This window comes from Procambarus clarkii, chromosome 72 (genome assembly GCF_040958095.1).
Source record: "Procambarus clarkii isolate CNS0578487 chromosome 72, FALCON_Pclarkii_2.0, whole genome shotgun sequence".
In the NCBI taxonomy this organism is placed as follows: Eukaryota; Metazoa; Arthropoda; class Malacostraca; order Decapoda; family Cambaridae; genus Procambarus; species Procambarus clarkii.
In genome coordinates this window covers 17,428,916-17,454,443 of record NC_091221.1, presented here as the reverse complement: position 1 = coordinate 17,454,443, position 25,528 = coordinate 17,428,916, and the positions used below count along the sequence as shown (strand labels likewise).

General features: G+C 39.2%; 1 protein-coding gene across 1 annotated transcript; it reads left to right on the top strand.

Moving 5' to 3' along the window:
• Positions 1-10,428: 10,428 nt before the first annotated feature.
• On the top strand, positions 10,429-25,274 carry LOC138356443 (uncharacterized). The gene is made up of 2 exons (XM_069312595.1): positions 10,429-11,989; positions 25,003-25,274. The coding sequence occupies exons 1-2, from the start codon at positions 10,429-10,431 to the stop codon at positions 25,272-25,274; spliced, it is 1,833 nt and encodes a 610-aa protein (XP_069168696.1).
• The last annotated feature ends 254 nt before the right edge of the window (positions 25,275-25,528 follow it).

Sequence of the window (25,528 nt, the reverse complement as noted above, 5' to 3'; positions counted from 1 at the left end):
ATACCAGAGTTGAAGAGATTACCCCATACTAATTATATATACATCACTCAAAATAAGAGTCTTTTATATAAAACCAAACAAAATACATAGCACTATTCCATTACTCCTCATTATTATGGTATATAAATTTATTGCCAAACCTTAACTGTAGTTAGGCAGGAGCCCAACTAAATGTTGCTCAATCTAGCCTAATCTATTGATTTGTGCTAAGCCACTAAGGATAGGAACATAAGAACAAAGGCAACTGCAGAAGGCCTGTTGGCCCATACGAGGCAGCTCCTATCAATCCACCCAATCCCACCCAATCCCACTCGTATACATGTCCAACCCACGCATGAAACAATCGAGGGACCCCACCTCCACAATGTTACGCGGCAATTGGTTTCACAAATCAACAACCCTGTTACTGAACCAATATTTACCCAAGTCTTTTCTAAATCTAAACTTATCCAATTTATAACCATTGTTTCGTGTTCTGTCTTGTGTTGATACTTTTAATACCCTATTAATATCCCCTTTGTTTTGTCCATTCACCCACTTGTAAACCTCTATCATGTCACACCTAACTCTTCGCCTTTCCAGTGATGCAAGTTAAGCTTTGTTAATCTTTCTTCATATGAAAGATTTCTAATTTGGGGAATTAACTTAGTCATTCTATGCTGGACACGTTCAAGTGAATTTATATCCATTCTATAGTATGGCGACCAAAACTCAACTGTATAATCAAAATGGGGCCTAACCAGAGCAAGATATAGCTGAGGAACCACACCAGGTGTCTTGTTAATTACGCTTCGATTAATAAACCCTAGTGTCCTATTTGCCTTATTACGAACATTCAGGCATTGATCTTTTTGTTTTAAATTCTTACTAATCATAACTCCCAGATCCCTTTCGCAATCCGACTTCGCAATCTCAACACTTACCTTTATTCTTATGTTCTTAGACATATATGAATGAGATTAGGTGGTTATAAATAGCAGCTTTCTTGTGTGGGGCCAGTAGGAAATCTGCAGTTACGTTTATTCTTATTTTCCTACGTTTAGATTTAGGAAATACCTGGGAAAATAGTGGTTCGGTAACATGGTTGTTGATTTGTGGAACCAATTATCGCATATCTTGATAGAAGTAGGATCCCTTGATTGTTTCAAGTATGCGTTGGACTTATATATTGATGGGATTGGGAAGATATAAATAGGTGCTGCCTCGTATGGGCCAATAGGCTTTCTGCAGTTACCTTCATTCTTGTTCCTAATTCCCTATTAATATCCCGTTTGATGTGTCCATCCATCCACTTGCACACCTCTACTAAGTCACTCCGAATTCTTGGCCTTTCTAGAGAATGCAAATTAGTACTACTTAGTCAATCTTTCTTCATATGACAAGTTTCTAATTTGCAGGATTAACTTTGTTATCCTACGCTGGGCGTGTTCTAGTGAATTTATATCAGAAAACGTATATTTTAACTTGTTAAAAATATTTTGATTCATATTCATAAACAGTCTACTCATGCACATGTATAAACATACATGCCTCGTATTGTCAGTTTAACTTTATTCTATAACTTTAGCAATTTGAATATTTATCGGCATCGAGAAATGACCAAATAAACAAGTTCCATCATCCAGCAACATCAGTCACCTGAGATAGCTGCTACATAACCCCCCGGTGGCCACAACGGGTTAGCTCATTACTCATTTAGCTCACAGACTACAAGGTTGGTCACAAGCAGTACCACCACTGCAGTCACTCTCTCCATCACCTGTGTTCCCTTACCAACACCACTCCCAACCACCAATCACCAGGTGTATTCAACAACAACCACCACATCGACAAACTTCACCAGCCCTATCAGAGATATTTTCTGAAACACTAGCACGTGTCGGAAAGACGTTTTATAAAGAGGTCAAGTAACTATATATTCTCGTGTTTTCCATCATGAGCCAACAGTCTAAGATGGACTTGGATATTACGAATTGCAGCAGTGGGCTGTGGCTGGTCAAGGTACCTAAATATTTGGGGGACAAATGGGCAGACTGTGCTGGCCATGACGTTGGAAAGCTTAAGATTACCAAGGTGCCTGGTAAACCTCCGACAATAACCTTTAAATCTAGTGAACACACCTTGAAGGACGGGAAAATTCCTCGGGAGCACAAGGTAATTTCTCATAGTTTAAAAGAAATGACACTCGGAGTTCTTTCTGAACCAGATCTCGGCAGCAGCAGCTCGGATGCTGCAGTTTCCGAGACACAGCAATTGTCCTTTGAGGGACAAGTCATCCACAAACTAGAATGTCAGCCTGTAGTGGACGACTACTATATCAATCAGAAAAGGGAAGCTGTGAAGAAAGCTGCCCAGTCTCTTCATACGGTAAAGCTTATTGACAGACCCCTCAACGGCTATAAGCCTATTTCACACCATAAACATAATGTTTATTTAGAGCAGAAGAAGAAGGCAGAAGGCAAGACGATTCGTGATGATAAAGATAAGGTCATGGAGTTGTTGTTTGCTGCATTTGAAAAGCATCAGTATTACAATATTAAGGATCTCCACAAGATTACCCGACAACCAATCACATATCTAAAGGAGACCCTGAAAGACCTATGTAACTATAATGTTAAGAATCCTCACAAGAATATGTGGGAACTCAAGCCCGAGTACCGTCATTACAAGCTTGCCGAAAAGGCTGTGGAAAATTCAATGTATGATTAGGTTCATACTAAACTTTGTTTCACAGTACAAAGGTAAAGAAAACGTGAAAGATCCAGGCAAATATTAGCCTCATACTCCAAGTCTGAGGTTATGATCTACCTTGCGGTGCTTGTGCCTCTATCCGCTACCCTTTACTGCAAGCCACGGCCGCTGCTCTGTCCCGTCTTCCAGACTGTGCAGTATCAGGACGAGTGGCAGAATGTCACAGAGATCGTGGTGTTTCCCATCAACCAGATCCTCTTCAACACCGTGTTCCAAGTCAGTGATGTTCCCGTGACCTCCGTCACAGTCCAGACAGTGACGACACCAGCCCTGCAGCTGGTAATGATTGAGGTGAAGGTGGTGGAGGTGACTAAGCCCCTGATGGTGATGAACGTCGACATTGTCACCACCATAGAAGCAGCATCGCCTTTAACTTACTTTTATGACACCTTGAATATATCACAGATTCAATGTATCAAAATCACGTGTTCATTGTATAGATATCATAAAAATAAATACTTATACAGAACTTCTTCTTGCTTAACCTATTTTAGATCAATGTTTTGACTAAGAATATAAGAAAAATGGAAAATCGCTGCTTACAGTGATCTGTTGACGAAATAAGGCAAATAGGACACTGGGATTTATTTATCAAAGCATTAGTAATAAAACACCTTGTGGTTTTCTTCAGTTATATCCTGCTCTGGTTAGGCCCCATTTACATCAAGCAGTTTAGTTTCGATTGCCGTGTTATATGTTGGGAATCCTGACACCCAAATTATTAACCCGTCACCACAACATAAATTGGTTGTGACCAGAAACTAATTTTACTAACCATTAATTTCAAGTAGGTGAATGTCAGAAGTTTTCTAGAAATCCATAACCGTGCAATTGCGTCAGTTACCACGTGCGATGACTGCTTTTTTTTAACAAATTATTTAACAGTTGTGATTATGAGTTTCAAACGGCGAGGGAAGGGGAATAAAAAGCAAAAATGGTTTCAAACCTCAATACAGGTAAGGAAATAAATAAAAATTATCAATAAATATAATGCATAGTGTAGCTATGCACCTCTAAATTAATTAAGTGCGTCATTTTGTGTTTAAATCCATGGAAAATAGTGGTTTTAAATCCGCGGAGTTGACGCGCACATTAATATCCAACCATAAGACTAAGCACTCACGTAAATTTATCCATTAATTGTGTGGATTATTTTCGTGTTAGGGTCAATAACATATTAATAAATACTCATCAAATACCAGAGTTGAAGAGATTACCCCATACTAATTATATATACATCACTCAAAATAAGAGTCTTTTATATAAAACCAAACAAAATACATAGCACTATTCCATTACTCCTCATTATTATGGTATATAAATTTATTGCCAAACCTTAACTGTAGTTAGGCAGGAGCCCAACTAAATGTTGCTCAATCTAGCCTAATCTATTGATTTGTGCTAAGCCACTAAGGATAGGAACATAAGAACATAAGAACAAAGGCAACTGCAGAAGGCCTGTTGGCCCATACGAGGCAGCTCCTATTTATAACCACCCAATCCCACTCATATACATGTCCAACCCACGCTTGAAACAATCGAGGGACCCCACCTCCACAATGTTACGCGGCAATTGGTTTCACAAATCAACAACCCTGTTACTGAACCAGTATTTACCCAAGTCTTTTCTAAATCTAAACTTATCCAATTTATCAACAGTTAGAGTTAGAGTTAGGGGTGACATGATAGAGGTTTACAAGTGGATGAATGGACATAACCGGGGGGATATTAATAGGGTATTAAAAGTATCAACACAGGACAGAACACGAAACAATGGATATAAATTGGATAAGTTTAGATTTAGGAAAGACTTGGGTAAATACTGGTTCAGTAACAGGGTTGTTGATTTGTGGAACCAATTGCCGCGTAACATTGTGGAGGTGGGGTCCCTCGATTGTTTCAAGCACGGGTTGGACAAGTATATGAGTGGGATTGGGTGGTTATAGAATAGGAGCTGCCTCGTATGGGCCAATAGGCCTTCTGCAGTTACCTTTGTTCTTATGTTCTTATGTTCTTATAACCATTGTTTCGTGTTCTGTCTTGTGTTGATACTTTTAATACCCTATTAATATCCCCTTTGTTTTGTCCATTCACCCACTTGTAAACCTCTATCATGTCACACCTAACTCTTCGCCTTTCCAGTGATGCAAGTTAAGCTTTGTTAATCTTTCTTCATATGAAAGATTTCTAATTTGGGGAATTAACTTAGTCATTCTATGCTGGACACGTTCAAGTGAATTTATATCCATTCTATAGTATGGCGACCAAAACTCAACTGTATAATCTAAATGGGGCCTAACTAGAGCAAGATATAGCTGAGGAACCACACCAGGTGTCTTGTTAATTACGCTTCGATTAATAAACCCTAGTGTCCTATTTGCCTTATTACGAACATTCAGGCATTGATCTTTTTGTTTTAAATTCTTACTAATCATAACTCCCAGATCCCTTTCGCAATCCGACTTCGCAATCTCAACACTTACCTTTATTCTTATGTTCTTAGACATATATGAATGAGATTAGGTGGTTATAAATAGCAGCTTTCTTGTGTGGGGCCAGTAGGAAATCTGCAGTTACGTTTATTCTTATTTTCCTACGTTTAGATTTAGGAAATACCTGGGAAAATAGTGGTTCGGTAACATGGTTGTTGATTTGTGGAACCAATTATCGCATATCTTGATAGAAGTAGGATCCCTTGATTGTTTCAAGTATGCGTTGGACTTATATATTGATGGGATTGGGAAGATATAAATAGGTGCTGCCTCGTATGGGCCAATAGGCTTTCTGCAGTTACCTTCATTCTTGTTCCTAATTCCCTATTAATATCCCGTTTGATGTGTCCATCCATCCACTTGCACACCTCTACTAAGTCACTCCGAATTCTTGGCCTTTCTAGATAATGCAAATTAGTACTACTTAGTCAATCTTTCTTCATATGACAAGTTTCTAATATGCAGGATTAACTTTGTTATTCTCGTATGGGCCAATAGGCCTTCTGCAGTTACCTTCATTCTTATGTTCCTAATACCCTATTAATATCCCGTTTGATGTGTCCATCCATCCACTTGCACACCTCTACTAAGTCACTCCGAATTCTTGGCCTTTCTAGAGAATGCAAATTAGTACTACTTAGTTAATCTTTCTTCATATGACAAGTTTCTAATTTGCAGGATTAACTTTGTTATCCTACGCTGGGCGTGTTCTAGTGAATTTATATCAGAAAACGTATATTTTAACTTGTTAAAAATATTTTGATTCATATTCATAAACAGTCTACTCATGCACATGTATAAACATACATGCCTCGTATTGTCAGTTTAACTTTATTCTAATGTTCTTAGCAATTTGAATATTTATCGGCATCGAGAAATGACCAAATAAACAAGTTCCATCATCCAGCAACATCAGTCACCTGAGATAGCTGCTACATAACCCCCCGGTGGCCACAACGGGTTAGCTCATTACTCATTTAGCTCACAGACTACAAGGTTGGTCACAAGCAGTACCACCACTGCAGTCACTCTCTCCATCACCTGTGTTCCCTTACCAACACCACTCCCAACCACCAATCACCAGGTGTATTCAACAACAACCACCACATCGACAAACTTCACCAGCCCTATTAGAGATATTTTCTGAAACACTAGCACGTGTCGGAAAGACGTTTTATAAAGAGGTCAAGTAACTATATATTCTCGTGTTTTCCATCATGAGCCTCCTGGACACACACATGAATTTTAATGCTGAGGTCACATACTTGAGAGAGCGAACTGCGGCCCGGACGGCAATCCTCAGGTCGCTAACCTCCCTTTCTGGAGGAGCCAATCTGCAAGTCCTTCGCACATACTATGTACAGGCAGTCAGATCAGTGATCGATTATGCCGCACCTGCACTCACAAATCTATCACACCAACAGTGGAAAAAGCTTGAAGTTGCCCAAAACAATGCTATGAGAGCTGCACTGGGAGCCCCCATGTGGACCAGGCTTGAAACTCTTAGACTGGAGACGGGTTTGCCCTCTCTACAAGAAAGAATATCACAAAGGACAGCTACAATTATCAGTAAGATAATTATTTCTTCTGATCCAATCCCAGTACGGCAGGCTTTGGTGGTTGGACTAAGCCAAAACAATGGAAACTCTTGGGTTGCAAGAGCAGGAAAAGTCCTAAACAGACTACATTTAAAAAACATGATTCTTGATAGAGAGGGTGATCATCCACACCCAAATTACACTCCTTCCGCGCCGTGGGAAGAGCCTACTTTCAAAATAGTAATAGAAAGTCTCCCAATGAAAAAGGCTGCCTATGATCCGACAATCCTAAGGCGCATAATAGAAGAGCAAATGTATAGCATAGCAGTAGCAGGAGCCACCCACATCTTCACAGACGGATCGGTGGACACAGAAAATGAGAGTGCTGGCGCTGCTCTTTGCACGACCAGCGTTCAGGCATATTGGAGACTGGGAGGACTAGTATCATCAACCCAAACTGAGCTGTTCGCCATACAACAGGCATTCGCATATGTGATTGCACAAAACACTCAAAATGCAATCATACACACAGACTCAAAAGCTGCACTTCAAATACTAGGACAAAAACAGTGGAAAGATAATGTGGAAATAATTACCACCATTTTGTATCAAGGAGCAGTCGCTAAAGGCAAAGGCCTCAACATAACTGTAAACTGGATCCCATCCCATATTGGAATCCCATTAAATGAAAAAGCTGATGAAATTGCTAAATTGGCAACTCGTCATCCAGTGATACAGGAGTGATACATAAAACAATTCAACCCAGCCTAGAGAACATAAAAAACATCATCACCAAAAAACTCTCACATCTCAACAAAGCCTACCTACACCAGAGAATAGCTGAAGGTTCGCCATCTGCAACATGGTATCTTCAGGCAACCAAATTAGAAAGGATAAATATCCCAAAAGGAATCCACAGGGAAATAGCAGTTAGGCTATATAGACTACGTCTAGGTTACAGATGCAACTGGGAGATTGGTGAACCCCGACAGAGAGAGTGCATCTTCTGCCAAACTGTCACAGAAAAGCCATTACTTTTTACTTTGTTATATTATCATAGCAATATGGAAGTTGTAGTGAAGGACCTGGTGACTCTAGTGGGAGCCCTGAGGACAGAGTTGGACTCTCTGCGGGAGGAGGTGCGTCAGCTTAAAAAACAACGAGAAGTAACGAAGGAGGAGACCAGCAGTAAAGGGACCTCGTCTTGGAGAGTTGCGAAAGACAGGGGCCTTAAGAAGACTTTGATAAAGCCGCCTTCAAACGCCATAGCAACTTCAAATTCATTTGACGTTTTGGAGGACGAGTGCTGTGGAGAGACTGTGGATCGCGCAAAAGGGAAAGCAACGAAGAGAAAGGAAGCGCAGGCCCCTCAGAAAGTAAAGGAAGTACCTAAGCAAACATTAGTTGTGGGAGATTCCCAGATAAGGTATTTGGATAGAACGTTTTGTGCTAGAGATAGGGGGAACAGGTTAAGGGTTTGCTATCCCGGAGCTGGCATTGGTGATATTATAAACAACATGAATGATATTATGGCTGGTAATGGGAACAATCCCATTATTTGCATTAGCGTGGGAGGAAATGATGTTGGTCGAGTCAGGAGTGAGGAACTGATTCAGAGGTATAAAACAGCCATAGAGTTAGTTAGGAGCAAGGGAGGAATCCCGATCATATGTGGCATTCTTCCAAGAAAGGGAGTGGGAAATGAATGGATATCGAGGGCACTTGGTGTCAATTGCCGGCTGGAAAGATATTGCAAATCAAATGCAATATCTTTCATAGACAACTGGGAACACTTCTATGGAAGAAATGAAATGTATGCTCGTGATGGGGTGCATCTATCGAGAGCTGGGGTTGTTGCTGTTGCGAACTCGCTAGAAGAAGTGGTTAGAGGTGTTTGTTTGGGTTTAAACTGTTAGTAGATAGAGGTATGGGAATTGATTTGGAGGAAGGAGGTAATAAAAGTATGTGTTTGTGGGAGAAAGGAATTGGCAAAACGATCAGGGAAAGAGAAGGTCCGCAAAATAACAATTCACTTAGGGTATATTACACTAACAGTAGAAGTCTAAGAAATAAAATTAACGAATTAAATGCTCTTGTCTGCACAGAAAAAATAGATATTATTGCACTTACCGAAACGTGGATGAATGTAGAAAATAGAGAACTATTAGCTGAATATCAAATATATGGATTTAAACTATTTCACACAGATAGATATATTAGACGAGGAGGTGGAGTAGCCATATATGTTAGGGACAATTTGAAATGTAGTCTCAAAGAGGGAATCAAAACAGAGCCACACACAGAAACTATTTGGATTGAATTAAACGAAAAAGCTAATAATATTATAATAGGAGTAATATATAGGCCACCAAATTTAGACAGAATGGAAGCAAAGCATCTATGGGATGAAATATCTAGAGCATCTAGATCTAACAGTATTTATGTCATGGGTGACTTTAATTTTAGCGGAATAAACTGGTTGAACAAAACAGGGAATAGTGAAGCAGAAGATTTTCTAGAATTAATTGACGATTGCTTTCTTACGCAACACATTAAGGAACCAACACGGGAAAATAATATTTTAGATTTAGTGTTAACTAACAGGGAAACGCAAATTAATGACATCGAAATAGGGAGTGAGCTAGGGAGCAGTGATCACAAAGAAATCAGATTTAGCATAGAATGGAATAGACCAGTAGGAGAAAATTCTGTTAAAGTGCCAGATTTTCGAAAAGCTGATTTTAATAGCCTAAGAAATTTTTTGGGTCAAATTGATTGGAAAGGCTTGGGTATGGGGTGTGGGCCGGTCTTGCAGCGAGACATGAACCCAGCGATAGGTGACTTAAATGGGGATTTCGATGTGGATTCAATATATAACTTATTTAAGAATATTCTAAACAAAGCACAGGAACGTAGTATACCATACAAATTGAATAGATCGAATACTAATGACCCAAAGTGGATAACAAAGAATTTGAAGAACCTTATAGGTAAAAAGAGAGCTTGGTACAAAAGGATTAAAAATGGGGAGGTCACTTTAGAACAGGAATTCGTACAACTGGTTAGAAATGTTAAAAAAGAGATAAGGAAAGCAAAAAGGAACTATGAAGTTCGCATAGCAGGGCAAGCAAAGACAAATCCTAAAGGGTTTTTTCAGTTATATCGTACTAAGACTAGGGAAAGGATAGGTCCATTAAAAACTGAGACAGGTCAAATAACAGATAGTGATGAAGAGATGAGTAGTATTTTTAATAAATATTTTGTATCTGTATTTACTAAATACAGATACAGTAAATATCCCAAATATTATTATATCCCAAATATTATTATATCCCAAATATTATTATATCCCAAATATTATTATATCCCAAATATTATTATATCCCAAATATTATTATATCCCAAATATTTGGGTGCCCCCAAATAAAATATTTGGGGGCACTTGGTGTCAATTGCCGGCTGGAGGGATATTGCGAATCAAGTGCGGTGTCTTTCATAGACAGCTGGGAGCGCTTCTATGGAGGAAGTGAGGTGTGTGCTCGTGATGGGGTGCATCTATCGAGGGCTGGGGTTGTTGCTGTTGCGAGCTCGTTGGAAGAAGTGGTTGGAGGTGTTTGTTTGGGTTTGGACTGTTGGTGGGTGGAGGTATGGGAATTGATTTGGAGGAGGGAGGTAGTAAGGGTATTTGTTTGTGGGAGAGGGGAGTTGGCGGGACGATCGGGGAGAGAGGAGGTCCGCAAAGGAACAATTCACTTGGGGTGTATTACACTGACAGTGGAGGTCTGAGAAATGAAATTGACGAATTGGGTGCTCTTGTCTGCACAGAAAAAATGGATATTGTTGCACTTGCCGAAACGTGGATGAGTGTGGAAAATAGAGAACTGTTAGCTGAGTGTCAAGTATATGGATTTAAGCTGTTTCGCGCAGATAGATGTATTGGACGAGGAGGTGGAGTAGCCATATATGTTGGGGACAATTTGAAATGTAGTCTCAAAGAGGGAATCAAAACAGAGCCGCACACGGAAACTGTTTGGATTGAGTTGAGCGAAGGAGCTGATAATATTATAATAGGAGAAGTATATAGGCCACCAAATTTGGACAGGGTGGGGGCGGGGCATCTGTGGGATGGGGTATCTGGAGCGTCTGGATCTAACAGTGTTTGTGTCGTGGGTGACTTTGGTTTTGGCGGAGTGAGCTGGTTGAACAAGGCAGGGAGTGGTGAAGCGGAGGATTTTCTGGAATTAGTTGGCGATTGCTTTCTTACGCAACACGTTGGGGAACCAACGCGGGAGAATAATATTTTGGATTTGGTGTTGACTAGCAGGGAAACGCAAATTGGTGACATCGAAATGGGGAGTGGGCTGGGGAGCAGTGATCACGGAGAAATCAGATTTGGCGTGGAGTGGAGTGGACCAGTGGGAGAGGGTTCTGTTGGAGTGCCAGATTTTCGAGGGGCTGATTTTAGTAGCCTAAGAAATTTCTTGGGTCGAATTGATTGGGGGGTCTTGGGTGTGGGGTGTGGGCCGGTCTTGGAGCGGGACATGAGCCCAGCGATGGGTGACTTAAATGGGGATTTCGATGTGGATTCAATGTATAACTTGTTTGGGAATATTCTAGGCAGAGCACAGGAGCGTAGTGTACCATACAAATTGAATGGATCGAGCGCTAATGACCCGGAGTGGATAACAGGGAGTTTGAGGAGCCTTATAGGTGGGGGGAGAGCTTGGTGCAAGGGGATTGAGAGTGGGGAGGTCACTTTGGAGCGGGAGTTCGTGCAACTGGTTGGAAATGTTAAAGAAGGGATGGGGAAAGCAAAGAGAAACTGTGAAGTTCGCATAGCGGGGCGGGCGGGGACGGGTCCTGGAGGGTTTTTTCAGTTGTATCGTGCTGGGACTGGGGAGGGGATGGGTCCATTGAAGGCTGAGACGGGTCAGGTAGCGGATGGTGATGGAGAGATGAGTGGTGTTTTTGGTAAATGTTTTGTATCTGTATTTACTAAAGAGGAACTTAACAATGTGCCTTCAGCCGAGCAAGTCTATGTGGGTGGGGACGAGGAGCGGTTGACGGGTTTGGCAGTTGCCAGGGAGGATGTTCTTAGACAGATGGTGGGGCTCGAACCAAACAGGTCCCCAGGGCCGGGTGAAGTGTTTGCCAGGGTGCTTGGGGAGTGCAAGGGGGAGCTTTGTGACCCACTGACAACCATGTTTGGTAAATCGGTGGAGTCGGGCAGAGTGCCAGAGTTTTGGAGGGTTGCTAGTGTGATACCAGTTTTTAGGAAAGGAGATAGATCACTTGCGTCTAACTATCGACCAATTAGCCTAACGTCTATTGTGGGAAAGTTACTCGAATCTATAATAGCAAATAAAATTCGTCTTCATCTTGAAAAACATAAATTAATAATTGAGTCGCAACATGGTTTTATAAATGGCCGTTCATGTTTAACAAATTTGTTATCTTTTTATTCTAGCATTGTTGAGGCAGTTGATAGTGGTAAGGATTGCGATGTTGTATACCTTGACTTTAGCAAAGCTTTTGATACAGTGCCACATGAAAGACTGATTAAAAAAAAAATAGAGTCTCATGGTATTGGGGGTGCTATATTAAGCTGGATTAGGGCATGGCTATACCAAAGGAAACAGAGAGTTAGTATAAATGGAATCAAGTCAGAGTGGGAAAATGTTGTAAGTGGAGTGCCTCAAGGCTCTGTCCTGGGACCTCTGTTGTTTATAATATATATAAATGATTTAGATTCAGGTTTGAGTAGCAACATTTGCAAATTTGCCGATGATACGAAAATCGGTAGGGAAATTAATTCGGAGGAGGACTCACTATCACTTCAAGTTGATCTAGATAGGGTTTTGAAATGGTCAAAGGATTGGCAGATGCAGTTTAATGCTGATAAATGTAAAGTTCTGAGGTTAGGTAATGATGATAGAGTTACATGATACGAGCTAGATGGTGTTGTGATTGCGAAGTCGGATTGCGAAAGGGATCTGGGAGTTATGATTAGTAAGAATTTAAAACAAAAGGATCAATGCATAAATGTTCGTAATAAGGCAAATCGGACACTTGGATTTATTAATCGCAGCGTTAGTAACAAGACACCTGGTGTGGTTCTCAAGCTATATCTTGCTCTAGTTAGGCCCCATTTAGATTATGCAGTTCAGTTTTGGTCGCCATATTATAGAATGGATATAAATTCACTTGAACGTGTCCAGCGTAGGATGACTAAGTTAATTCCCCAAATTAGAAATCTTTCATATGAAGAAAGATTAACAAAGCTTAAGTTGCATTCACTGGAAAGGCGAAGAGTTAGGGGTGACATGATACAGGTTTACAAGTGGATGAATGGACATAACCGGGGGGATATTAATAGGGTATTAAAAGTATCAACACAGGACAGAACACGAAACAATGGATATAAATTGGATAAGTTTAGATTTAGGAAAGACTTAAATACTGGTTCAGTAACAGGGTTGTTGATTTGTGGAACCAATTGCCGCGTAACATTGTGGAGGTGGGGTCCCTCGATTGTTTCAAGCACGGGTTGGACAAGTATATGAGTGGGATTGGGTGGTTATAGAATAGGAGCTGCCTCGTATGGGCCAATAGGCCTTCTGCAGTTATATCGTACCCACAGTTATATCGTACTAAGACTAGGGAAAGGATAGGTCCATTAAAAACTGAGACAGGTCAAATAACAGATAGTGATGAAGAGATGAGTAGTATTTTTAATAAATATTTTGTATCTGTATTTACTAAAGAGGAACTTGACAATATGCCTTCAGCCGAACAAGTCTATGTGGGTGGGGACGAGGACAGGTTGACGAGTTTAGCAGTTACCAGGGAGGATGTTCTTAAACAAATAGTAAAACTCAAACCAAACAAATCCCCAGGGCCGGATGAAGTGTTTGCTAGGGTGCTTAAAGAATGCAAAGAGGAGCTTTGTGACCCACTGTCAACCATATTTAATAAATCAATAGAGTCAGGCAGAGTGCCAGAGTTTTGGAAAGTTGCTAATGTGATACCAGTTTTTAAGAAAGGAGATAGATCACTTGCGTCTAACTATCGACCAATTAGCCTAACGTCTATTGTGGGAAAGTTACTCGAATCTATAATAGCAAATAAAATTCGTCTTCATCTTGAAAAACATAAATTAATAATTGAGTCGCAACATGGTTTTATAAATGGCCGTTCATGTTTAACAAATTTGTTATCTTTTTATTCTAGCATTGTTGAGGCAGTTGATAGTGGTAAGGATTGCGATGTTGTATACCTTGACTTTAGCAAAGCTTTTGATACAGTGCCACATGAAAGACTGATTAAAAAAATAGAGTCTCATGGTATTGGGGGTGCTATATTAAGCTGGATTAGGGCATGGCTATACCAAAGGAAACAGAGAGTTAGTATAAATGGAATCAAGTCAGAGTGGGAAAATGTTGTAAGTGGAGTGCCTCAAGGCTCTGTCCTGGGACCTCTGTTGTTTATAATATATATAAATGATTTAGATTCAGGTTTGAGTAGCAACATTTGCAAATTTGCCGATGATACGAAAATCGGTAGGGAAATTAATTCGGAGGAGGACTCACTATCACTTCAAGTTGATCTAGATAGGGTTTTGAAATGGTCAAAGGATTGGCAGATGCAGTTTAATGCTGATAAATGTAAAGTTCTGAGGCCTAATCCAGCTTAATATAGCACCCCCAATACCATGAGACTCTATTTTTTTAATCAGTCTTTCATGTGGCACTGTATCAAAAGCTTTGCTAAAGTCAAGGTATACAACATCGCAATCCTTACCACTATCAACTGCCTCAACAATGCTAGAATAAAAAGATAACAAATTTGTTAAACATGAACGGCCATTTATAAAACCATGTTGCGACTCAATTATTAATTTATGTTTTTCAAGATGAAGACGAATTTTATTTGCTATTATAGATTCGAGTAACTTTCCCACAATAGACGTTAGGCTAATTGGTCGATAGTTAGACGCAAGTGATCTATCTCCTTTCTTAAAAACTGGTATCACATTAGCAACTTTCCAAAACTCTGGCACTCTGCCTGACTCTATTGATTTATTAAATATGGTTGACAGTGGGTCACAAAGCTCCTCTTTGCATTCTTTAAGCACCCTAGCAAACACTTCATCCGGCCCTGGGGATTTGTTTGGTTTGAGTTTTACTATTTGTTTAAGAACATCCTCCCTGGTAACTGCTAAACTCGTCAACCTGTCCTCGTCCCCACCCACATAGACTTGTTCGGCTGAAGGCATATTGTTAAGTTCCTCTTTAGTAAATACAGATACAAAATATTTATTAAAAATACTACTCATCTCTTCATCACTATCTGTTATTTGACCTGTCTCAGTTTTTAATGGACCTATCCTTTCCCTAGTCTTAGTACGATATAACTGAAAAAACCCTTTAGGATTTGTCTTTGCTTGCCCTGCTATGCGAACTTCATAGTTTCTTTTTGCTTTCCTTATCTCTTTTTTAACATTTCTAACCAGTTGTACGAATTCCTGTTCTAAAGTGACCTCCCCATTTTTAATCCTTTTGTACCAAGCTCTCTTTTTACCTATAAGGTTCTTCAAATTCTTTGTTATCCACTTTGGGTCATTAGTATACGATCTATTCAATTTGTATGGTATACTACGTTCCTGTGCTTTGTTTAGAATATTCTTAAATAAGTTATATATTGAATCCACATCGAAATCCCCATTTAAGTCACCTATTGCTGGGTTCATGTCTCGCTCCAAGACCGGCCCACACCCCATACCCAAGCCTTTCCAATCAATTTGACCCAAAAAATTTCTTAGGCTATTAAAATCAGCTTTTCGAAAATCTGGCACTTTAACAGAATTTTCTCCTACTGGTCTATTCCATTCTATGCTAAATCTGATTTCTTTGTGATCACTGCTCCCTAGCTCACTCCCTATTTCGATGTCATTAATTTGCGTTTCCCTGTTAGTTAACACTAAATCTAAAATATTATTTTCCCGTGTTGGTTCCTTAATGTGTTGCGTAAGAAAGCAATCGTCAATTAATTCTAGAAAATCTTCTGCTTCACTATTCCCTGTTTTGTTCAACCAGTTTATTCCGCTAAAATTAAAGTCACCCATGACATAAATACTGTTAGATCTAGATGCTCTAGATATTTCATCCCATAGATGCTTTGCTTCCATTCTGTCTAAATTTGGTGGCCTATATATTACTCCTATTATAATATTATTAGCTTTTTCGTTTAATTCAATCCAAATAGTTTCTGTGTGTGGCTCTGTTTTGATTCCCTCTTTGAGACTACATTTCAAATTGTCCCTAACATATATGGCTACTCCACCTCCTCGTCTAATATATCTATCTGTGTGAAATAGTTTAAATCCATATATTTGATATTCAGCTAATAGTTCTCTATTTTCTACATTCATCCACGTTTCGGTAAGTGCAATAATATCTATTTTTTCTGTGCAGACAAGAGCATTTAATTCGTTAATTTTATTTCTTAGACTTCTACTGTTAGTGTAATATACCCTAAGTGAATTGTTATTTTGCGGACCTTCTCTTTCCCTGATCGTTTTGCCAATTCCTTTCTCCCACAAACACATACTTTTATTACCTCCTTCCTCCAAATCAATTCCCATACCTCTATCTACTAACAGTTTAAACCCAAACAAACACCTCTAACCACTTCTTCTAGCGAGTTCGCAACAGCAACAACCCCAGCTCTCGATAGATGCACCCCATCACGAGCATACATTTCATTTCTTCCATAGAAGTGTTCCCAGTCCACTTGTAAACCTCTATCATGTCACCCCTAACTCTTCGCCTTTCCAGTGAATGCAACTTAAGCTTTGTTAATCTTTCTTCATATGAAAGATTTCTAATTTGGGGAATTAACTTAGTCATCCTACGCTGGACACGTTCAAGTGAATTTATATCCATTCTATAATATGGCGACCAAAACTGAACTGCATAATCTAAATGGGGCCTAACTAGAGCAAGATATAGCTTGAGAACCACACCAGGTGTCTTGTTACTAACGCTGCGATTAATAAATCCAAGTGTCCGATTTGCCTTATTACGAACATTTATGCATTGATCCTTTTGTTTTAAATTCTTACTAATCATAACTCCCAGATCCCTTTCGCAATCCGACTTCGCAATCACAACACCATCTAGCTCGTATCTTGTAACTCTATCATCATTACCTAACCTCAGAACTTTACATTTATCAGCATTAAACTGCATCTGCCAATCCTTTGACCATTTCAAAACCCTATCTAGATCAACTTGAAGTGATAGTGAGTCCTCCTCCGAATTAATTTCCCTACCGATTTTCGTATCATCGGCAAATTTGCAAATGTTGCTACTCAAACCTGAATCTAAATCATTTATATATATTATAAACAACAGAGGTCCCAGGACAGAGCCTTGAGGCACTCCACTTACAACATTTTCCCACTCTGACTTGATTCCATTTATACTAACTCTCTGTTTCCTTTGGTATAGCCATGCCCTAATCCAGCTTAATATAGAACCCCCAATACCATGAGACTCTATCTTTTTAATCATAAGAACATAAGAACAAAGGTAACTGCAGAAGGCCTATTGGCCCATACGAGGCAGCTCCTATTCTATAACCACCCAATCCCACTCATATACTTGTCCAACCCGTGCTTGAAACAATCGAGGGACCCCACCTCCACAATGTTACGCGGCAATTGGTTCCACAAATCAACAACCCTGTTACTGAACCAGTATTTACCCAAGTCTTTCCTAAATCTAAACTTATCCAATTTATATCCATTGTTTCGTGTTCTGTCCTGTGTTGATACTTTTAATACCCTATTAATATCCCCCCGGTTATGTCCATTCATCCACTTGTAAACCTCTATCATGTCACCCCTAACTCTTCGCCTTTCCAGTGAATGCAACTTAAGCTTTGTTAATCTTTCTTCATATGAAAGATTTCTAATTTGGGGAATTAACTTAGTCATCCTACGCTGGACACGTTCAAGTGAATTTATATCCATTCTATAATATGGCGACCAAAACTGAACTGCATAATCTAAATGGGGCCTAACTAGAGCAAGATATAGCTTGAGAACCACACCAGGTGTCTTGTTACTAACGCTGCGATTAATAAATCCAAGTGTCCGATTTGCCTTATTACGAACATTTATGCATTGATCCTTTTGTTTTAAATTCTTACTAATCATAACTCCCAGATCCCTTTCGCAATCCGACTTCGCAATCACAACACCATCTAGCTCGTATCTTGTAACTCTATCATCATTACCTAACCTCAGAACTTTACATTTATCAGCATTAAACTGCATCTGCCAATCCTTTGACCATTTCAAAACCCTATCTAGATCAACTTGAAGTGATAGTGAGTCCTCCTCCGAATTAATTTCCCTACCGATTTTCGTATCATCGGCAAATTTGTAAATGTTGCTACTCAAACCTGAATCTAAATCATTTATATATATTATAAACAACAGAGGTCCCAGGACAGAGCCTTGAGGCACTCCACTTACAACATTTTCCCACTCTGACTTGATTCCATTTATACTAACTCTCTGTTTCCTTTGGTATAGCCATGCCCTAATCCAGCTTAATATAGCACCCCCAATACCATGAGACTCTATTTTTTTAATCAGTCTTTCATGTGGCACTGTATCAAAAGCTTTGCTAAAGTCAAGGTATACAACATCGCAATCCTTACCACTATCAACTGCCTCAACAATGCTAGAATAAAAAGATAACAAATTTGTTAAACATGAACGGCCATTTATAAAACCATGTTGCGACTCAATTATTAATTTATGTTTTTCAAGATGAAGACGAATTTTATTTGCTATTATAGATTCGAGTAACTTTCCCACAATAGACGTTAGGCTAATTGGTCGATAGTTAGACGCAAGTGATCTATCTCCTTTCTTAAAAACTGGTATCACATTAGCAACTTTCCAAAACTCTGGCACTCTGCCTGACTCTATTGATTTATTAAATATGGTTGACAGTGGGTCACAAAGCTCCTCTTTGCATTTTTTAAGCACCCTGGCAAACACTTCATCCGGCCCTGGGGATTTGTTTGGTTTGAGTTTTACTATTTGTTTAAGAACATCCTCCCTGGTAACTGCTAAACTCGTCAACCTGTCCTCGTCCCCACCCACATAGACTTGTTCGGCTGAAGGCATATTGTTAAGTTCCTCTTTAGTAAATACAGATACAAAATATTTATTAAAAATACTACTCATCTCTTCATCACTATCTGTTATTTGACCTGTCTCAGTTTTTAATGGACCTATCCTTTCCCTAGTCTTAGTACGATATAACTGAAAAAACCCTTTAGGATTTGTCTTTGCTTGCCCTGCTATGCGAACTTCATAGTTTCTTTTAGCTTTCCTTATCTCTTTTTTAACATTTCTAACCAGTTGTACGAATTCCTGTTCTAAAGTGACTTCCCCATTTTTAATCCTTTTGTACCAAGCTCTCTTTTTACCTATAAGGTTCTTCAAATTCTTTGTTATCCACTTTGGGTCATTAGTATACGATCTATTCAATTTGTATGGTATACTACGTTCCTATGCTTTGTTTAGAATATTCTTAAATAAGTTATATATTGAATCCACATCGAAATCCCCATTTAAGTCACCTATCGCTGGGTTCATGTCTCGCTCCAAGACCGGCCCACACCCCATACCCAAGCCTTTCCAATCAATTTGACCCAAAAAATTTCTTAGGCTATTAAAATCAGCTTTTCGAAAATCTGGCACTTTAACAGAATTTTCTCCTACTGGTCTATTCCATTCTATGCTAAATCTGATTTCTTTGTGATCACTGCTCCCTAGCTCACTCCCTATTTCGATGTCATTAATTTGCGTTTCCCTGTTAGTTAACACTAAATCTAAAATATTATTTTCCCGTGTTGGTTCCTTAATGTGTTGCGTAAGAAAGCAATCGTCAAATAATTCTAGAAAATCTTCTGCTTCACTATTCCCTGTTTTGTTCAACCAGTTTATTCCGCTATTATTATGGTATATAAATTTATTGCCAAACCTTAACTGTAGTTAGGCAGGAGCCCAACTAAATGTTGCTCAATCTAGCCTAATCTATTGATTTGTGCTAAGCCACTAAGGATAGGAACATAAGAACATAAGAACAAAGGCAACTGCAGAAGGCCTGTTGGCCCATACGAGGCAGCTCCTATTTATAACCACCCAATCCCACTCATATACATGTCCAACCCACGCTTGAAACAATCGAGGGACCCCACCTCCACAATGTTACGCGGCAATTGGTTTCACAAATCAACAACCCTGTTACTGAACCAGTATTTACCCAAGTCTTTTCTAAATCTAAACTTATCCAATTTATAACCATTGTTTCGTGTTCTGTCTTGTGTTGATACTTTTAATACCCTATTAATATCCCCTTTGTTTTGTCCATTCACCCACTTGTAAACCTCTATCATGTCACACCTAACTCTTCGCCTTTCCAGTGATGCAAGTTAAGCTTTGTTAATCTTTCTTCATATGAAAGATTTCTAATTTGGGGAATTAACTTAGTCATTCTATGCTGGACACGTTCAAATGAATTTATATCCATTCTATAGTATGGTGACCAAAACTCAACTGTATAATCTAAATGGGGCCTAACCAGAGCAAGATATAGCTGAGGAACCACACCAGGTGTCTTGTTAATTACGCTTCGATTAATAAACCCTAGTGTCCTATTTGCCTTATTACGAACATTCAGGCATTGATCTTTTTGTTTTAAATTCTTACTAATCATAACTCCCAGATCCCTTTCGCAATCCGACTTCGCAATCTCAACACTTACCTTTATTCTTATGTTCTTAGACATATATGAATGAGATTAGGTGGTTATAAATAGCAGCTTTCTTGTGTGGGGCCAGTAGGAAATCTGCAGTTACGTTTATTCTTATTTTCCTACGTTTAGATTTAGGAAATACCTGGGAAAATAGTGGTTCGGTAAAATGGTTGTTGATTTGTGGAACCAATTATCGCATATCTTGATAGAAGTAGGATCCCTTGATTGTTTCAAGTATGCGTTGGACTTATATATTGATGGGATTGGGAAGATATAAATAGGTGCTGCCTCGTATGGGCCAATAGGCTTTCTGCAGTTACCTTCATTCTTGTTCCTAATTCCCTATTAATATCCCGTTTGATGTGTCCATCCATCCACTTGCACACCTCTACTAAGTCACTCCGAATTCTTGGCCTTTCTAGAGAATGCAAATTAGTACTACTTAGTCAATCTTTCTTCATATGACAAGTTTCTCATATGCAGGATTAACTTTGTTATTCTCGTATGGGCCAATAGGCCTTCTGCAGTTACCTTCATTCTTATGTTCCTAATACCCTATTAATATCCCGTTTGATGTGTCCATCCATCCACTTGCACACCTCTACTAAGTCACTCCGAATTCTTGGCCGTTCTAGAGAATGCAAATTTGTACTACTTAGTTAATCTTTCTTCATATGACAAGTTTCTAATTTGCAGGATTAACTTTGTTATCCTACGCTGGGCGTGTTCTAGTGAATTTATATCAGAAAACGTATATTTTAACTTGTTAAAAATATTTTGATTCATATTCATTAACAGTCTACTCAAGCACATGTATAAACATACATGCCTCGTATTGTCAGTTTAACTTTATTCTAATGTTCTTAGCAATTTGAATATTTATCGGCATCGAGAAATGACCAAATAAACAAGTTCCATCATCCAGCAACATCAGTCACCTGAGATAGCTGCTACATAACCCCCCGGTGGCCACAACGGGTTAGCTCATTACTCATTTAGCTCACAGACTACAAGGTTGGTCACAAGCAGTACCACCACTTCAGTCACTCTCTCCATCACCTGTGTTCCCTTACCAACACCACTCCCAACCACCAATCACCAGGTGTATTCAAAAACAACCACCACATCGACAAACTTCACCAGCCCTATTAGAGATATTTTCTGAAACACTAGCACGTGTCGGAAAGACGTTTTATAAAGAGGTCAAGTAACTATATATTCTCGTGTTTTCCATCATGAGCCAACAGTCTAAGATGGACTTGGATATTACGAATTGCAGCCGTGGGCTGTGGCTGGTCAAGGTACCTAAATATTTGGGGGACAAATGGGCAGACTGTGCTGGCCATGACGTTGGAAAGCTTAAGATTACCAAGGTGCCTGGTAAACCTCCGACAATAACCTTTAAATCTAGTGAACACACCTTGAAGGACGGGAAAATTCCTCGGGAGCACAAGGTAATTTCTCATAGTTTAAAAGAAATGACACTCGGAGTTCTTTCTGAACCAGATCTCGGCAGCAGCAGCTCGGATGCTGCAGTTTAGTAATATATAGGCCACCAAATTTAGACAGAATGGAAGCAAAGCATCTATGGGATGAAATATCTAGAGCATCTAGATCTAACAGTATTTATGTCATGGGTGACTTTAATTTTAGCGGAATAAACTGGTTGAACAAAACAGGGAATAGTGAAGCAGAAGATTTTCTAGAATTAATTGACGATTGCTTTCTTACGCAACACATTAAGGAACCAACACGGGAAAATAATATTTTAGATTTAGTGTTAACTAACAGGGAAACGCAAATTAATGACATCGAAATAGGGAGTGAGCTAGGGAGCAGTGATCACAAAGAAATCAGATTTAGCATAGAATGGAATAGACCAGTAGGAGAAAATTCTGTTAAAGTGCCAGATTTTCGAAAAGCTGATTTTAATAGCCTAAGAAATTTTTTGGGTCAAATTGATTGGAATGGCTTGGGTATGGGGTGTGGGCCGGTCTTGGAGCGAGACATGAACCCAGCGATAGGTGACTTAAATGGGGATTTCGATGTGGATTCAATATATAACTTATTTAAGAATATTCTAAACAAAGCTCAGGAACGTAGTATACCATACAAATTGAATAGATCGTATACTAATGACCCAAAGTGGATAACAAAGAATTTGAAGAACCTTATAGGTAAAAAGAGAGCTTGGTACAAAAGGATTAAAAATGGGGAGGTCACTTTAGAACAGGAATTCGTACAACTGGTTAGAAATGTTAAAAAAGAGATAAGGAAAGCAAAAAGAAACTATGAAGTTCGCATAGCAGGGCAAGCAAAGACAAATCCTAAAGGGTTTTTTTCAGTTATATCGTACTAAGACTAGGGAAAGGATAGGTCCATTAAAAACTGAGACAGGTCAAATAACAGATAGTGATGAAGAGATGAGTAGTATTTTTAACAAATATTTTGTATCTGTATTTACTAAAGAGGAACTTAACAATATGCCTTCAGCCGAACAAGTCTATGTGGGTGGGGACGAGGACAGGTTGACGAGTTTAGCAGTTACCAGGGAGGATGTTCTTAAACAAATAGTAAAACTCAAACCAAACAAATCCCCAGGGCCGGATGAAGTGTTTGCTAGGGTGCTTAAAGAATGCAAAGAGGAGCTTTGTGACCCACTGTCAACCATATTTAATAAATCAATAGAGTCAGGCAGAGTGCCAGAGTTTTGGAAAGTTGCTAATGTGATACCAGTTTTTAAGAAAGGAGATAGATCACTTGCGTCTAACTATCGACCAATTAGCCTAACGTCTATTGTGGGAAAGTTACTCGAATCTATAATAGCAAATAAAATTCGTCTTCATCTTGAAAAACATAAATTAATAATTGAGTCGCAACATGGTTTTATAAATGGCCGTTCATGTTTAACAAATTTGTTATCTTTTTATTCTAGCATTGTTGAGGCAGTTGATAGTGGTAAGGATTGCGATGTTGTATACCTTGACTTTAGCAAAGCTTTTGATACAGTGCCACATGAAAGACTGATTAAAAAAATAGAGTCTCATGGTATTGGGGGTGCTATATTAAGCTGGATTAGGGCATGGCTATACCAAAGGAAACAGAGAGTTAGTATAAATGGAATCAAGTCAGAGTGGGAAAATGTTGTAAGTGGAGTGCCTCAAGGCTCTGTCCTGGGACCTCTGTTGTTTATAATATATATAAATGATTTAGATTCAGGTTTGAGTAGCAACATTTGCAAATTTGCCGATGATACGAAAATCGGTAGGGAAATTAATTCGGAGGAGGACTCACTATCACTTCAAGTTGATCTAGATAGGGTTTTGAAATGGTCAAAGGATTGGCAGATGCAGTTTAATGCTGATAAATGTAAAGTTCTGAGGTTAGGTAATGACGATAGAGTTACAAGATACGAGCTAGATGGTGTTGTAATTGCGAAGTCGGATTGCGAAAGGGATCTGGGAGTTATGATTAGTAAGAATTTAAAACAAAAGGATCAATGCATAAATGTTCGTAATAAGGCAAATCGGACACTTGGATTTATTAATCGCAGCGTTAGTAACAAGACACCTGGTGTGGTTCTCAAGCTATATCTTGCTCTAGTTAGGCCCCATTTAGATTATGCAGTTCAGTTTTGGTCGCCATATTATAGAATGGATATAAATTCACTTGAACGTGTCCAGCGTAGGATGACTAAGTTAATTCCCCAAATTAGAAATCTTTCATATGAAGAAAGATTAACAAAGCTTAAGTTGCATTCACTGGAAAGGCGAAGAGTTAGGGGTGACATGATAGAGGTTTACAAGTGGATGAATGGACATAACCGGGGGGATATTAATAGGGTATTAAAAGTATCAACACAGGACAGAACACGAAACAATGGATATAAATTGGATAAGTTTAGATTTAGGAAAGACTTGGGTAAATACTGGTTCAGTAACAGGGTTGTTGATTTGTGGAACCAATTGCCGCGTAACATTGTGGAGGTGGGGTCCCTCGATTGTTTCAAGCACGGGTTGGACAAGTATATGAGTGGGATTGGGTGGTTATAGAATAGGAGCTGCCTCGTATGGGCCAATAGGCCTTCTGCAGTTACCTTTGTTCTTATGTTCTTATGTTCTTCTTATGTTTCCGAGACACAGCAATTGTCCTTTGAGGGACAAGTCATCCACAAACTAGAATGAATATTTATTCATTTGAATATTTATCTAGAATTTGAATTTAAATTCAAATTCAAGCCTGTAGTGGACGACTACTATATCAATCAGAAAAGGGAAGCTGTGAAGAAAGCTGCCCAGTCTCTTCATACGGTAAAGCTTATTGACAGACCCCTCAACGGCTATAAGCCTATTTCACACCATAAACATAATGTTTATTTAGAGCAGAAGAAGAAGGCAGAAGGCAAGACGATTCGTGATGATAAAGATAAGGTCATGGAGTTGTTGTTTGCTGCATTTGAAAAGCATCAGTATTACAATATTAAGGATCTCCACAAGATTACCCGACAACCAATCACATATCTAAAGGAGATCCTGAAAGACCTATGTAACTATAATGTTAAGAATCCTCACAAGAATATGTGGGAACTCAAGCCCGAGTACCGTCATTACAAGCTTGCCGAAAAGGCTGTGGAAAATTCAATGTATGATTAGGTTCATACTAAACTTTGTTTCACAGTACAAAGGTAAAGAAAACGTGAAAGATCCAGGCAAATATTAGCCTCATACTCCAAGTCTGAGGTTATGATCTACCTTGCGGTGCTTGTGCCTCTATCTGCTACCCTTTACTGTAAGCCACGGCCGCTGCTCTGTCCCGTCTTCCAGACTGTGCAGTATCAGGACGAGTGGCAGAATGTCACAGAGATCGTGGTGTTTCCCATCAACCAGATCCTCCTCAACACCGTGTT